At 44.8% G+C, this 17,051-nt stretch overlaps 1 protein-coding gene across 1 annotated transcript in view; it reads right to left on the bottom strand.

Moving 5' to 3' along the window:
* The window catches only part of LOC140355733 (uncharacterized), a 31,826-nt gene extending 25,323 nt beyond the window's left edge, over positions 1-6,503 (bottom strand). Inside the window, 3 exon segments of the mRNA XM_072440392.1 lie at positions 31-1,798; positions 5,158-5,347; positions 6,492-6,503. Of these exon segments, the coding sequence (XP_072296493.1) occupies positions 31-1,798; positions 5,158-5,347; positions 6,492-6,503 (1,970 nt within the window).
* Between the last annotated feature and the right edge of the window lie 10,548 nt (positions 6,504-17,051).

Raw genomic sequence — 17,051 nt, 5'->3', positions numbered from 1 at the left:
CCACTCTGCCACAGTGTAGTTTGTACTCACATGGCTTTGGTGGAGGCCTTGATAACCGGCAGCAGATTCAGCAGAGCCTTCTCTGAGGGACAGTATTTCCTCAGGTCAAACTCCTCCAGGTCTGATTCTGTGGATAGTAAGAGAAAGGCCAAGGCTGAACACTGAGCAGGAGAAAGTTCATCTGCCTTCAGGCGTCCTTCTCTCAGGGTGTTTTGGATATCCTGCACCAGACTGCGGTCGTTCAGCTCGTTCAGACAGTGGAACAGGTTCAGGCTTTTCTCTGTAGACAGACACTCATCATTGAGCTTCTGTTTAAGGTATTTTACTGTCTCTTGATTGGTCTGAGAGCCACTTCCTGTGTGAGTCAGCAGACCCTGCAGCAGCCTCTGATTGGTCGGCAGAGACAGGCCCAGGAGGAAGCGCAGGAACAGGTCCAGGTGTCCGTTTGGACTCTTTAAGGCCTGGTCCACAGCAGAGCTAAAGAAGGCTTCTTCAGAAGAGTTTGATGAGGACAGCAGGTTCTCTCCAGAGCTGAAGAAGGTCTGATGGACGTGAAGAGCAGCCAGAAACTCCTGCACACTCAGATGGATGAAGCAGTAGACCTTATCCTGGTACAGCCCTGGCTCCTCTCTAAAGACCTGTGTGAACACTCCGGAGTACACTGAGGCCGCTGCAGCGTCCAGCCCACACTCGCTCAGGTCACACTGGTAGAAGATCAGGTTTCCTTTCTGCAGCTGCTCAAAGGCCACTTTTCCCAGAGACTGCACCATCTCCCTGGTCTCTGGAGTCCAGTGAAGGTCTGTCCCTGATCCTTGGTGATACTTGATGTTCTTTACTTTGGCCTGCACCACCAGGAAGTGGACGTACATCTGTGTGAGAGTCCGGGGCAGCTCTGGTTCCTCTGTTTGTTCCAGAAGCTTCTGTATAACTGTGGAGAGGATCCAGCAGAAGACCGGGATGTGACACATGATGTGGAGGCTGCGGATGCTCTTGATGTGGGAGAGAACAAGTTTGACCTGCCGCTCGTCTCTGAACCTCTTCCTGAAGTACTCCTCCTTCTGCGGGTCGGCGAACCCTCGCACCTCTGTCACCATGGAGACGCACCACTCAGGGATCTGATTGGCCGCTGCGGGGCGCGTGGTTATCCAGAGAAGAGCGGAGGGAAGCAGGCTCCCCCTGATGAGGTTTACCAGCAGCACGTCCACTGAGACGGACTCTGTGGGGTCGCTCAGGACCCGGGTTTGGCTGAAGTCCAGAGGAAGTCTGCACTCGTCCAGACCGTCAAAGATGAAGAGCACCTGGAGCTGTTGGAAGCTGCAGAGAGCGTTGGATGGACTGAAGAAGTGGTGCAGCAGCTCCACCAGGCTGAACTGTGTGTCTCTGAGCACATTGAGCTCTCTGAAAGTGAACGGGAACAGCAGCTGGAGCTCCTGGTTGGTCCTACCTTCAGCCCAGTCCAGACTGAACTTCTGAGTCAGCACTGTTTTCCCCACACCGGCCACGCCCTTCGTCAGCACGACTCTGATTGGTCCCTTTGTCTGTGCTCTCATTGGTTCTTCTCCGATTGGGAGTTTAAACATGTCTTCACACTTGATGGCGGTCTCTGCAGAGGCCGGTTTCCTGGTCTCGATGTGTCTGACCTCATGTTGCTCTGTGGCCTCTCCCTCTGTGATGTACAGCTCTGTGAAGATCTGCTTCAGTTCAGAGGAGTTTCCTTCTTTAGCGATGCCCTCACACACACGGCTGAACTTCTGTACCAGACATGTCTTCACTTCTCCCTGAACCTTAGAACACAGACCTGTAAAAAGAGAAATCTGCATCAGACGTGTAACTGGACACACTGGGTTCAGTTAGAGCAGAGAGAGCTCTGGAGATTTTATGAAATTCAACCCACTATTCCGGCCCCCGTCCTCCCTGTTGTGTGTTTGACTCTAATGTTCCCTGTTCCTGTTTCCTCTGGTTGATGGGCCAATCCACAGTCTTCACCTGCAGCCACTTCCAGTATTTAAGGACCTGTTGCAGCTGCACAAGGCCATTCGTCTTCTCGTTCATCAGGGCTGTGGTGGTAGCGACTGACTTTGTGTTTTGAGACATTTGTAGTTTGTTCGTTTGTTATTTGTCTCCTTTTAAGTTGTCACTTTGATTCTGTTCATGGGCCTTTGTTTTGTTTGTCCTGTGACTAGTACCTTTTGGAGACGCTTAACTTGTTTTCTTAGTCGTGTCTGTGTTTGTTCATTTACCTTTGTGTTCCTGTTTATTGAACAAACTTTATTTCACCATTGAACATCTTGGTTTTATTACTTCTTTTACCCTCGCAGTTATAACACGCACACTTTGAAACATCAGAAACATTTGAATCCAGATAATCCTTTCTGATCAGTCCTTTTCAGCCAGTACCAGCTGTAGCTCATCACATGAAATGTGCCTGTACCTAAAAAACCATGAGCATCTGAACTGAATGATTTTCACCCAATAACACTTACCTTCACTTTATGTAAGAGTGTGGAGCAAACTGTGAGTAAAAACATCATGTCGTCTATATCCAACTGTTTGGACATCTAACAGTTTGCATATGAAAGTCAGAAGTACAGAAGATGCAGCTATCACTCTATATAACACCTTAGCAAAGCACCTTCAGGCCCCTGACCATTATGCTAGAATCCTCTTTGTGGACTTTACATCAGCTTTCAGTTCTATGCGTGTACATATTTGACTGAACAGGCTCATGGACCTCGGTGTTAATGGAGGCATTATCAAATGGGTCAGAGACTTTATGTCCAATCGTTCCAAAGAGATATTTATCCTACTCTGGGTAGGCCCTGCCCACTGGGCGGGACCTTCCAATGAAAAGGTGTTATTGGTTTCAACAGAAACTAAACCTCTTTGTTTTCTATCAAACTAGCCTCTTTGTTTACAATCAGTCCTTTAATGGACTATCAGTAGTGATGCAGACCTAAACCCACGTTCAGGTTCAAGTCCGGATTCGAATCCAGAGGTTTAGGTTTAGGTCCGGACTCATTAGGTCCGGACCTAAACCATGCCATATTTGCATAATGTTATAACAGCATAACACAAGCTACTTGGCTAAATTATGTTGAAGACACTTGAACAAGGACGACTATCAAACACAAGGCTTAACTGCAGATTGAAATAAACTCAACTTGTCTGGTTTATTCACAGTTTTTAACAGAAGTTACAACTTACAAATCACAAGCTACTAGCTACGAGCTAGCTGCTAAACTATAGCTTAACTAACAGTTAACACACATTCATGTGTTTTACTTGAGGAACAAGAGCATGTTGAGTATTGTTGACAGAGTCAGTCTGGGTCAAGGGTCAAAGCAGCTGTTTCATCTGATACAATGTTTTGCCTTTAGACACATTTCCATCTTTAATGTTACAGATCCATTGGCATCAAAAGTCAGGTAAAAACCTTCAAACAGACAAAACACCAGTGTAAATAATTAAATAACAGTGTAAAATAACAGAGTTATAAAAACTAGTATAAAAGTCAACTAGAATCACTATAAAGCATCAACTTAGCAGTATCAAAAGTAGAATATGAAAATATTTTACACAACCCATCAAAATAATACATCATATTAGCAGCATTAAACACCAGACCAGATTTAACAACTGTAGAATACAAATACAAAATATAAACTCCAATTAATGAATGCAGCAATTAAGCAATATTACTTTGACTTTCCTTTGTATTTACTTAATGCCAAATACATCTCACCACAACATAACACTTAAGTTATTTCATTCATATTTACACAAAGCCCAAAGCACAACCCAGACAAGACCAAGCTGACCCCGCCCCTTTAACCATCACAACATCGCACGCGGCGGCCACAGCTTAAACAGTTCAGATAAAGCCAGCGATCTCACCGGCTTCACTTCAATGTTCACATGTGGACACACGGTTCTGCAGCTCGACACGTACCAGGCGCTCCCGTCTCTCGCATCTTTAAACTTATTTCACCGGCTTTAACTTCTGCCCGGAAGACGCGTGCGTCACTAATTAGGGTCCGTGTGCGCTATTGACGGCGGCGCATGGCAGTGTTTACGTCCAGCGCAAATTTCGCGATCAATGGAAGGTTTAAGATGGTTTAGATTCTAGAACAAAAAGGATATAGTATGTGAGTGCTATATTTTTTTATGAGTCCAGAACCGAATCACCGGGGTTTCGTTTTTTTTAACCTGAACCGAAACGTTTTTACAAGTCCAGATCCGGTCCGTCGTAGCGGTACACATCCCTAGATACATTATGAAATGTTGAGTGTGACATGTAGATCGTGTATATTTCTAATTGTTTTGATGAAACCAAAGGTAAATAGTTTTCATATTCGTATTATAACAGAAGAATGGTGCATTTGGAGCTCCGCCCCTCTGGTCACCTGACTGTCCATCACACAGAGGGTCCTGAAGCCTCTGGAGGACTGTTCGGCTGCTCCGCCGTGACAAAACCTAATATCTAAAGCTAGTTTGTCTCACGACACGTGCTGCTTTCAGGTGAGTAAAGTCCATGCTCTGAGGGATTATAGACACTTCAAACACCACAGGGACTAGAACAGTGTTTGATTTAGGTTAGCTCCACTTTAAAGGAGCTTTAACTGTGAGGGGCTGCCACACTCTGTTGTAGCTGGACCCAAGACCCTCACACCTTCACAGAGTTCTTAAGGCACGTTTGGACTGGCCCCGGCCCCTCAGACCGGTTTAGAGTTCTTTGGAACGGTTTGCTCCATGCTCAGGGCGCTGAGCAGCAGACGTTACACAAATATAAGAAATACAAAATCTAATATAAAACCTGAATTATACCTTTGACAAGATGTTAAAAGGGCTCGAAATAACAAATGAGCTGAAAACCAAGTGCAAAAGCCACTCTCAGTACTTGGGTACTCAGCCCCCAAAATGTTTGACTTCAGTGCAAAGCCTCTACGCAGAGTGCCGTGCTGCGACAAACAGAAAACAGCTGTTGCTTTCCTAGATTTGTGTTGCTAACGTGCTTTGCTACCTTTGTGTTGCTAACGTGCTTTGCTAGCTTTGTGTTGCTAACGTGCTTTGCTAGCTTTGTGTTGCTAACGTGCTTTGCTAGCTTTGTGTTGCTAAGGCGCCACATATAAGTTAGCATCAGTGTAAACGTGGCTTTACTGTTCTGCAGACGCTGGAGCAGCTGCTCCTGGTCCATCCTCCTCAGGAAGTCCAGGGTGATGTTCAGAACCGCCTCTCTGCTCGACTCCTCCTCCTCACTCTCAGAGCATTCTGGGTAATCTGAGGCCAGGAGCCTGTGGAGCCTCTGCAGCTGCTGTTTGACATAATCCAGGACCTGCTCCTCCAGACGCTGAAACACAGAGAACACAGAGGAGCAGGTCAGGCCCTGGGATCCACTCTGCAGGTGGAATCTCCTCTAAATGTTTCTGACCATGTGACGCTTTTGGTACAAACCTTGAAAACAGAGTCCAGGTCACAGTCTCCTCTGGGGCCCTCTGCGCTCTCCTCTCTGTGGGACAAACAAACCAATGATACAACATTACACTCTGTCCACTGCAGAACATCAGAGCCAACAAACCCCCGACAGGAGCGACAGGAGCGACGGGAGCGACAGGTGTTGAGAAAAACGTCTTTAAAGAAACAGGATTTGGAGAAGGTTCTTCTGGGACTTACTCTGAATCTGGTCCTGGTTCTTTAAACTCTGGAGGATGATGTATGGAGCGGTCACTCTTTAAGGACAGGTGGCTCTGTCTGGACCTGGAAACATCAGCTCAGTCACAGAATAAACTGCAGAAGGTTCTAACCATCCAGTCCATACACCAGAGCTTCTCAAACTGTTTCTGCTGCGATCCCTTTAGGGGATTGTTAGTGAGAGCCCGGGACTGTGTGTCTGACACTCGGACCTGCAGTGTGGGGGCGCCCCAGGGCACTGTCCTCGCGCCCTTTCTCTTCACCTTCTACACTGCAGACTTCAGACATGACATGGACAGCTGTGTCCTGCAGAAGTTCTCTGACCACTCTGCCATCATCGGACTCATCATGGACGATGATGATGCGGAGTACAGAGGACTGGAGCAGGACTTTGTGGACTGGTGTCAGCGGAACCACCTCCTCATCAACGCGGGGAAGACCAAGGAGATGGTGGTGGACTTCCGCAGACGCCACGCCACTGCCCCCTCACCAGTGAACATCCAGGGACGGGACATTGAGAGAGTGACTCATACAAGTACCTGGTGTTCATCTGAACCACAAACTGGACTGGACTCATAACACAGACGCACTTTACAGGAAGAGCCAGAGTCGGCTCTGTAATGTATTGCGCAACCGCGTAATATGTCCCTACTGCAATCCGTACCGGTACTTCCGGAGTTCCCGCACGTGTTAATAAAACAAGTCTGAAGACACTCTCGCCTCGTATCTGGCTCGGCTAAACTTAAAACATACTATACAAGTATATTACATGGTGTCAGAAAACTGTCAAGTACAGAAAGTACCTGCGTAGCCATGACGATGCAGTTTGACCATCCGAAAATAGACTGGGACGCAGCGGATTTATATCAAGAGTTCCAGAGGTTTCGGAGCCACGTTAGCTTCGTGTTCGACGGTCCTCTGTCTGCGCTGGAAGCAAAGCAGAAGGCAGGCTGGATCGGTACGTGGATTGGCGAACAAGGGAGAGAAGTCTACAAAACGCTCGAGTGGGCTGACGGCGAAAAAGATGACCCCGTCAAAGTCCTCGACAAGTTTTCCGGATATATCAGACCTCGAAAAAACAAGCGGATCGCCAGGCATCGTTTCAAACAGAGGAAACAAGGTGCAACCGAAACATTTGACCATTTTGTGAAGGATTTAAGACTGTTATTATTGGACTGTGAATATGCTGACTCAGACGACATGTTAATTGACGCTATTATCGCTGGCGTGAAAGAAAAACGTGTCCAAGAGCGGCTGCTTGACAAAGGTGAGGAGCTGACACTTGCTAAAGCCATAGAAATCCCCCAACAGTTCGAAATGTCACAAACGCAAATGAGAATTGTGAGAGAGGAGGATACACACGTCTCTGCAGTGTCAAGCAAACCAAAGTTTAATGCACAGAACAGAAAAGCATATAGTCACGTTCAGAAAAAACACACGCAACCAAGACAAAATGTGCAAAGCAAAACAAAGAATTGTCCGAAATGTGGAAAAGACCCTACACACAAATGGAACCAAGGTAAATGCCCAGCAAAAGGCTCCACGTGCTCATGCTTCACAAATTAAACCACTGGGCTTCAGTCTGTCGCAGTCGCTCAGTGAGTGCAGTAAATGTTGAGTCAACAAATGACGTGTATGAAGAAGAAATACTGGACATTAACTTGACAACAGATTTAGTTCCAGTAGCAACATTGGCAAATGACAAGTGGTTGGTGTACATTGACATTTTGGCTCAGGAAGTACAGTTTAGAATAGACACAGGTGCAAAATGTAACACGCTGACTCTGAACTGTTACCAATTCCTGGAGCACAAAGGCGAGCTGAAACCTTCCAAAAGAGTGCTCAGAATGTACTCAAACCACAAAATAAAGCCTGTTGCAGCAGTGGACCTCCCATTAAAATACAAAGACCGCAAGACAAAAGCAGAGTTTGAAATAGTGGACATTGCACAAGAGAATGTGTTAAGTGGCACAACAGCTGAGGCACTAGACCTTATATTGAGAATTGGCTCTTTACAAGACAGTAGTGTTGTGAACAAAGTGGACTTAATTAATAACACTGTCTCAACTTCAAGCACACCTGCTGGTCTTGAGAACTTTCCAGAGCTGACGCGCACTACAGGAACACTTCCAGGTAAATACACAATCAAAATTGACCCAGATGCAAAACCTGTTGTACATCCTGTGCGTAGACAACCAGTAGCAGTCAAACCAAAAATAGTCAAAAAACTAAATGAGATGGTGCAAGACAGCCACATTGCAAAAGTTGACCAACCAACAGAATGGGTTAGTTCCATGGTTGTTGTCACAAACAAAGACAAACTCAGAATCTGTATAGATCCTAATGACTTGAATAAAGCAATGAAACGAGAGCACTACCCAATGCGCACAATAGAAGAAGTTGTGTCCACAATGCCCAATGCAAAAGTGTTTTCTGTTCTCGATGCAAAGTCAGGCTTCCTGCAGATTGAGTTGGACGAGGCGTCATCGTTCCTGACAACGTTCAACACTCCAATAGGAAGATACAGATGGCTGAGGCTCCCGTTTGGCATCAAATGTGCGCCCGAGATATTCCAACGCATCATGGACCAGATGCTGGAGGGAATTGATGGTGCTACTGGAATAATGGATGACATCCTTGTCGCAGCATCAACACTGAAAGAACATGACAGTCACTGAAGAAGGTTGTGGAGAGAGCCACAAGCTACAATTTGAGACTGAACTTTAATAAGTGCCACATTCGAAAGTCAGCTGTGCCTTATGTGGGACATTTGATAACAGCTGATGGACTGAAACCTGACCCAGCTAAAACTAAGGCTGTTAGGTGCATGCCGCCTCCTACAGACAAGGAAGGTGTCCGACGTTTCCTGGGATTTGTGACATATCTGTCAAAGTTTATTCCAAACCTCAGCGAAATCGACGCGCCACTGAGGCAACTCACGAAGAGTGATGTGGAGTTTGCATGGCAGCCAGCGCAACAGCAAGCGTTTGATAAGCTCAAGGATGTTTGTACACATCACCCTGTACTTAAGTTCTATGATGTGTCAAAACCTGTGGAGATTTACTGTGACGCAAGCAGCACTGGACTGGGAGCTGTGCTGGTTCAGGACGACCAGCCGGTGGCCTTCTCATCAAGATCAATGACTGATGCAGAGACGCGCTACGCGCAGATTGAGAAGGAAATGCTCTCCATGGTTCATGCCTGCACTAAGTTCCACCACTACATCTTTGGGAAACATGTCACAGTATTCAACGACCACAAACCACTTGAGGACATTTATAAAAAAACGCTGCTGTCGACCCCAATGCGCTTACAAAGAATGAGATTGCGGCTCCAGTGGTATGACATCACAGTTAAATACAGGAGAGGCAAAGACATGGAGCTACCAGACATGGAGCTACCAGACACGCTGTCACGAGCACAACTGTCCGACAAAACGCCAGAGGCAGGCTCCTTAGAGTGTGTCTCCATGATCAGCTTTCTGTCTGTGAGCAACGAGAAATATGCTGAGCTGCAAACACTTACTAAAAATGAATTGAGTCTTCTCCAACAGATCATTCAACAAGGCTGGCCGGACAACAGAAGAGATGTGCCCATCCCTGTGCAGCCCTACTGGGACTCAAGAAGTCAACTGGCTGTTACAGATAGCATCGTGTACAAAGGTATGTGTATTGTTGTTCCCCCCACCATGCAGAAACACATGTTAGGCCTGATACATCAGTCCCATTTGGGGATGGTGAAATGCAAACAGCGTGCACGTGAAGTGCTATATTGGCCAGGAATGAGTGCAGAGATTGAGAGCATGATCAGAAACTGCTCCAAATGTGCTGAAGTTCAAAACAAACTCCCAAAGCAACCGCTAATGCAAACTGAAACGCCCGAGTTACCATTTGAAGTTGTAGCTTCGGATTTGTTTGAGTTTGAGGAAAAGCAGTACGTGGTACTAGTGGACTATTATTCAAAATATATTGAAGCTGACCAGCTGAAAGATCAGCGCAGCCGCACGACCATCGAAGCGCTGAAAGCTCAGTTCAGCAGGCATGGCATTCCTACCATTTTGAGAACGGACAATGGCCCACAGTACGCATCAGAGGAGTTCAAGGAGTTCTGTGAAAGTTATGGTATTCAGCACAAGACATCTTCACCATACACACCGCACTCCAATGGTGAGGCAGAGCGAGCAGTTCAAACAGTAAAGAGGCTGTGGAGCAAAGCGCCAGATAAACATCTTGCTCTGTTAGACTACAGAACAACTCCGCTCGAATCAGTTGGACTGTCACCCGCTCAGCTGCTCATGGGCAGGAGACCTCGCAACAAATTACCAACCATGCGTGCACTACTGAAACCCATGAACTATGATTCCTGCAAAACAAAACATCTACTGGACAAGACAAAGTGCAGCCAGAAACTCTACCACGACAGGAGAGCAGCACGTCCCCGTCCAGATCTACGACCTGGAGATGAGGTCAGGATGGCTCCACATCCTGGCAGCCAGAAATGGTCCCCGGCAGTCGTCGTTCAGCCACACAGTGCTCCACGCTCCTACATCGTAGACCGTGGAGGCAAGTTGTTTCGTCGTACCAGCCAACATCTCCGTACCAGCACCGCAACTGCAAACCGGTCACGTCACATCACACCTGATGAAGAGCCCTGGTGTGAACCACTGGAGAGAACACCAGCAGCGAAGGAGCAGCAGTGTGCTTCGCTTCCAGAACTACCTTCTACACCCTCCGTGTGTAGCCCCCAGTGCTCACAAACTGAAACAGGTGAACAATATGGAACCAGACGGGGCAGAGTGGTGAAACCGCCGGATAAACTGAACTTATAATCAGGGCGTACACAAACGCCAAAGTGGAAGTGATGTGCTGGCAACCTCTCCTTCCTAGTTAGTTTGTATTATTGTTATTATTGTTAGTATTGATCTAAAAAAAAAAAAAAAAAGGAATTTGTGAAATGCTATATTTTTGCTGTTAATATGTGTATATGGAAAGAAAAGAACAATTTGATATATATGTATATATATTGAAAGAAAAGTTTATTTCAATGTCCTATGTAAAATGTTACACGGATGACTGTTCTTTTAAACTGTTTATTTTATTCTGAGAAAGGGGGATGTAATGTATTGCGCAACCGCATATTATGTCCCTACTGCAATCCGTACCGGTACTTCCGGAGTTCCCGCACGTGTTAATAAAACAAGTCTGAAGACACTCTCGCCTCGTATCTGGCTCGGCTAAACTTAAAACATACTATACAAGTATATTACAGGCTCTACCTCCTGAGGAGACTCAGGTCTTTTGGAGTGACAGGGCCGCTCCTGAAGACCTTCTACGACTCTGTGGTGGCATCAGCTCCTGTAGGTGTGGCCTGCTGGAGCAGCAGCATCACAGAGAGGGAGAGGAAGAAGCTGGACAAAGTCATCAAGAAGTCCAGCTCCGTCCTGGGCTGTGCTCTGGACTCGGTGCAGGAGGTGGGGGACAGAAGGGTCCTGGCTAAACTCACATCTATGCTGGACCATGAGCAGGACACTCTGTCCACTCTGGAGAGAAGCTTCAGTGCCTGATCCACCCTCGCTGTGTGAAGGAGACGTGCTAGCCCTGAACACGTGCAATACTGACTTAACCATGTGCAATACCGTCATATTCATGTGCAATTACTGTCACACTCACACGTAATTAATGTCATTCATGTGCATATAACTGATGTAAATAAGAGTGTTTACTTTACCATTATTATTAGTATTATTTGTCTTATGCCAGCTATTTTTATTTGTATTATTATTATTATATTTTATCTTTATTTTCTTCTCTCCATTCCCTATTAAGATATGAGAGGAGTTTTGTTAATAAGAGTTTTTGTTTTTGTACATAAGAGTTCTTCTATTAAGAGTGTTTTTTAAACTTCCTATAAGTTATCTGTCCTTTCCCCCTGTATCTACTGCGTTGTAACACCAACATTTCCCCATGTGTGGACAATAAAGTTATATCTTATCTTATCTTGTTCACGCCCCCCACAGCCTCCAGAAATATAAACTCATCAAATAAAACACATGCACTTTTACTATAAATGCCTCAATTAAAGGCGTAATGGACGATTTTTTGGCCCAAATCTGAGTCTCATTTCCTCGTGGCGTGGACGGCCGATTAGTCCTGCCACGTATCAATCATAAAACGCACCTACTGCTCACCTGCAGCCTCTTTCTGGCTCGTCTCCAGGACAGCAGCACGTTTCGCTGTGTCTAAGCGCATGGATCTATCATAATATAGTTCCCTCTGTGTACAGGACAACATTAAGACAGAGAAAGACAGTTTGAGCTCAGAAGAGACGGAAATCTACGGAGACGAGAGACGCGATGTGATCCGTCGCGCTAATAAACAAACGCACGTGTTGCAACGAGGCTTTGATGTGCCTCCGCAGGGGATGAGTGCACATGCGAAAAATCCTCCTTTATTCCTTTGACCTTAAATACACAGCAATAATGAGAGTTTGACATAAATTACATTCATTTTTAGTAAAAGTGTCACTCTCTCTTATGGTTATAGGAACTCTGAACTGCACATGAGAAGGTTCTGGGGTCTTACTCTGAATCTGGTCCTGGTTCTTTAAACTCTGGAGGTGGATCTTTAGAGCGGTCACTCTTTAAGGACAGATTCCTGGGTCTGGACCTGTAAAACACAGTCACAGCTGTTGTTAAAGCTGCTGCTGCTTCACTGAACTGTAACTGTCTAAAGTGTGAAGAGTCAGACTCACGGTGGATCAGTGCTGCCCCCTGGAGGCGGCTCCTTCACAGAGTCACTCATCATGGACCTGAGGAAAAGCACAGGAAACAGTGACTGAGACTGAGCTCACTTTACTCACACTAAAGTTTCCTTTATTCATGGGAAACACAGTGGTCACATATAGAAATAAGTCATTTAAATACAACGTAAAGTGCCTTTAATCTGGCTGTTTGTGTCACATTAAATGTACTTTATGAGTCAGAAAGTTTGATGTGATAAAGCTGCTCTCTAGAGTCACAGTGAGTCATTTGTGAATAAATGACTTGTTTGACCTCATCAATAATCATCAAATCTAGAATAAATTGACTCTGATGAGGATCATTCCGTCTCAATGGATTTAAACGCTCTAATATATTTGGAGAGGCTTTTAGAAAAATGATCAAACTGAACAAGAGACGTCCATAAGAATAACCCAGACTGTGGCATTAGTCCAGGATAAAGCTCAGTTTGTCTCTGTTAAACTTCCACGTTACAAAAGCTCTTTAAAACTCTTTAAAGCTCTTTAAAGCTCTTTAAAGCTCTTTAAAGCTCTTACATTTGTGTTTTAGAACACGAGATCTGTCGAGTGTCAGTTTGTGACTCACATTTCTCTTACTTTCACTTTCCTCCAAAAACACGCACACGACTAAAACCGGATTAAAAGATATAAAAGAGATATAAAAGAGGCTTTGAATTAAAGTCACTCACGTTGTGTCGCTTCTTGGTCTCACTTCTCAGTCTGAGGAGGTTTTTCTGCTCTTTAAAATTCTATAAATGTCTCTAAAGTGTGAAATAAACGCGGAGCAGAAACTGCGTCAGGTGTTCAAGTTTATGTCGCAGGTAGGTTAGCGGAAGTGGGCGGGGCTTGGGCCTCCACTCGCTTTAGCTCGGAGCGTTTCTACTTTATTATGTGTCCCATACCACACGCAGGAGCCACACGCAGGGGCCACACGCAGGGGCCACACACGCAGGGGCCGTACTATAAAACGGCTCCGCTTTCCCTTACCTGACCGCGCCCCTCTCTGACGTCACATCCGCCGTGCAGCGCTCGGCCGCAGTCAGACAAAATGGTTGAAGTTGTGAGAAATAGTGACGCCAAATGAAGCCCCATGAACCATTTGAGGCTTCAGCCAATTGTATCGATACATGAGTCGATGCCTCACAAAGTGTTTCACTTGCTCCACTGCGCCATCTTGTGGTCAAATAAATGTAATGCATGTAAGATAGTACAAGCGTCACTGTTAGAATTGTTTTCTCATACATATTGTTATTTACGTGCACTTTATGTTCATGTATTATTTTGTTGTTATATTTGATCACTTCCGGTTGTGACCACTTCCTGGTGTCTTGGCGGGATATAAATTGATTGCTGTTGAGCTCTGCACCTGATGGAAATAAACTGGAACAAAGAAGCTACGAGTGTGTTTTCTTTTCACAAACCAAATAATAACCAATTTTATTGAGAAAATAACATCAATACACAAAAAAATAAAAAATCTACTCAATGATGCATATTTATTCCATAACAACAGCTTGTGTCACATGGTTCAACGATAAGTCCTGATCAGGTCTCGACCTCATGTTCCCCTGGTCCCAGGGCGGATGCAGCTCTGGTCAGACACACAGACTTCTGGAATCTTCAGGTTCATATTAGTATTTATCTATTTCAACTCTCTGATCTTTCTCAGAGCCAGACACTGACACGGATTATGAGACAGTTCATTTGTGCTTGTTCTCCTCCTCCAGACGCTGCTTCAGATCATCCTGATGGAGCTTTAGTTTAAAGTCTGTATCAGAACTTGACTCATTCATCACTGCTGCAAAATGAGTGTCTTATGTCAAAAAGTCTATAATATGAGGGATCATCACACATTGACATAATTGGAGCGTGAGTGAATCAACGCTTTGGGACTCATTCTTTGTTTGTTTTTTTACTCTAATGTGAATCGAAAGCCCAAGTTTTGAACAGGGCTGAATGAGACTTTGAACTCATGTGGAACTGAAGCCACATCATTTTAAACGACTATTGAAGCTCTAAATAAATGATCGAGTTAATCTATTGCCTCTGTCCATCGATTTTACTTTTCTGTGCGACTTATTTTAGCTTTTGTTTCCTCCAAGTGAAATAATGCGGCCGACAACCCATCGTCCAAACATACAAATAATCTGACTGGTTTATTTCTGGTGAGCACTAGTTTAGACCTGGTTTGTTCTTAGTTTAGTCCTTGTTTAATTCTGCTTTAGACCTGTTTTGATTCATGGTCAGAGCTGTTTGTACTTGTCTCGTCTCAGTTTAATTCTGGTTCAGTTCTGGAGGAGCAATTTTAAAAAACAATGTTCCTAAAGCATTTTGTATGTTATTTTTTCACAAAAATCTAATATATCAGTTTTTATTTTATTGTATTCTCTCAATTTATTGAAAACATGTTGGAAATATTTTGTGTGACCCAAACTTGTGTTACAGCAGTGGCCCAGAGGCCCAGTGGCCCAGAGGCCCAGAGGCCCAGGGGCCCAGAGCCAGAGGCCGAGAGCCAGAGGCCGAGAGCCAGAGGCCCAGAGGCCCAGAGCCAGAGGCCCAGAGGCCCAGTGGCCCAGGGGCCCAGAGGCCTTGGCCCCTGAAAAAACTGGCCTTTGGTAAAATAAAGTTGAATAGTCCTGGTTTACAGTTTTTTACGATTGAATAAACACAATTTTGATGGTTTTGTTTTATTTAGTAAAATCCTTCACACAATTATCACAAACACAAACACAATTATAAAACACCTGAGCTGCTTTGCAAAATGAAACACTCTTGTAAAAACTCTACACTAATTTATCAAAACCATATTTTTTGACCATATGAAACAAACACGTTGTATTTGACTTAATAATGTTTGCACCAGTTACACACCAGTTACACACCAGTTACACACCAGTTACACACAGTTACACACAGTTACACACCAGTTACACACCAGTTACACACCAGTTACACACAGTTACACACCAGTTACACACCAGTTACACACCAGTTACACACAGTTATACACAGTTACACACCAGTTACACACCAGTTACACACCAGTTACACACAGTTACACACAGTTACACACCAGTTACACACCAGTTACACACAGTTACACACCAGTTACACACAGTTACACACCAGTTACACACTAGTTACACACAGTTACACACCAGTTACACACTAGTTACACACCAGTTACTCACCAGTTACACACCAGTTACACACAGTTACACACCAGTTACACACCAGTTACACACTAGTTACACACCAGTTACTCACCAGTTACACACCAGTTACACACAGTTACACACCAGTTACACACAGTTACACACCAGTTACACACCAGTTACACACTAGTTACACACCAGTTACTTACCAGTTACACACCAGTTACACACCAGTTACACACAGTTACACACCAGTTACACACTAGTTACACACCAGTTACTCACCAGTTACACACCAGTTACACACAGTTACACACCAGTTACACACAGTTAAACACCAGTTACACACAGTTACACACCAGTTACACACAGTTACACACCAGTTACACACCAGTTACACACAGTTACACACCAGTTACACACAGTTACACACAGTTACACACAGTTACACACCAGTTACACACCAGTTACACACCAGTTACACACCAGTTACACACCAGTTACTCACCAGTTACACACCAGTTACACACCAGTTACACACCAGTTACACACAGTTACACACCAGTTACACACAGTTACACCAGTTACACACCAGTTACACACAGTTACACACAGTTACACACCAGTTACACACAGTTACACACAGTTACACACCAGTTACACACAGTTACACACCAGTTACACACAGTTACACACAGTTACACACCAGTTACACACCAGTTACACACAGTTACACACAGTTACACACAGTTACACACCAGTTACACACCAGTTACACACAGTTACACACAGTTATACACAGTTACACACCAGTTACACACCAGTTACACACAGTTACACACCAGTTACACACAGTTACACACAGTTACACACCAGTTACACACAGTTACACACAGTTACACACCAGTTACACACAGTTACACACAGTTAAACACCAGTTACACACCAGTTACACACCAGTTACACACCAGTTACACACAGTTACACACCAGTTACACACAGTTACACACCAGTTACACCAGTTACACACAGTTACACACAGTTACACACAGTTACACACAGTTACACCAGTTACACACAGTTACACACAGTTACACACAGTTACACCAGTTACACACAGTTACACACAGTTACACACAGTTACACACAGTTACACACCAGTTACACACAGTTACACACAGTTACACACCAGATACACACCAGTTACACACAGTTACACACCAGTTACACACAGTTACACACAGTTACACACAGTTACACACAGTTACAGTTTCTAAGTGCACAGAGTCGTGTGGGTGAAGAACACAGTGAACATGGCTCGGATTTGCACAACTGTAAACACAATGTCTGCTCACACTTTGTGCACAACAACACACACAGTGAACACTACACACACTTGTGTGCATCACTGTAGACACCACACAGGACACA

This window comes from Eucyclogobius newberryi, unplaced genomic scaffold, assembly GCF_026437365.1.
Source record: "Eucyclogobius newberryi isolate DKJ021-1_F unplaced genomic scaffold, fEucNew1.0.hap1 SCAF_12, whole genome shotgun sequence".
In the NCBI taxonomy this organism is placed as follows: domain Eukaryota; kingdom Metazoa; phylum Chordata; class Actinopteri; order Gobiiformes; family Gobiidae; genus Eucyclogobius; species Eucyclogobius newberryi.
Note: the sequence above shows the minus strand (reverse complement) of the source record. Positions and strands in the feature narration are given on the sequence as shown.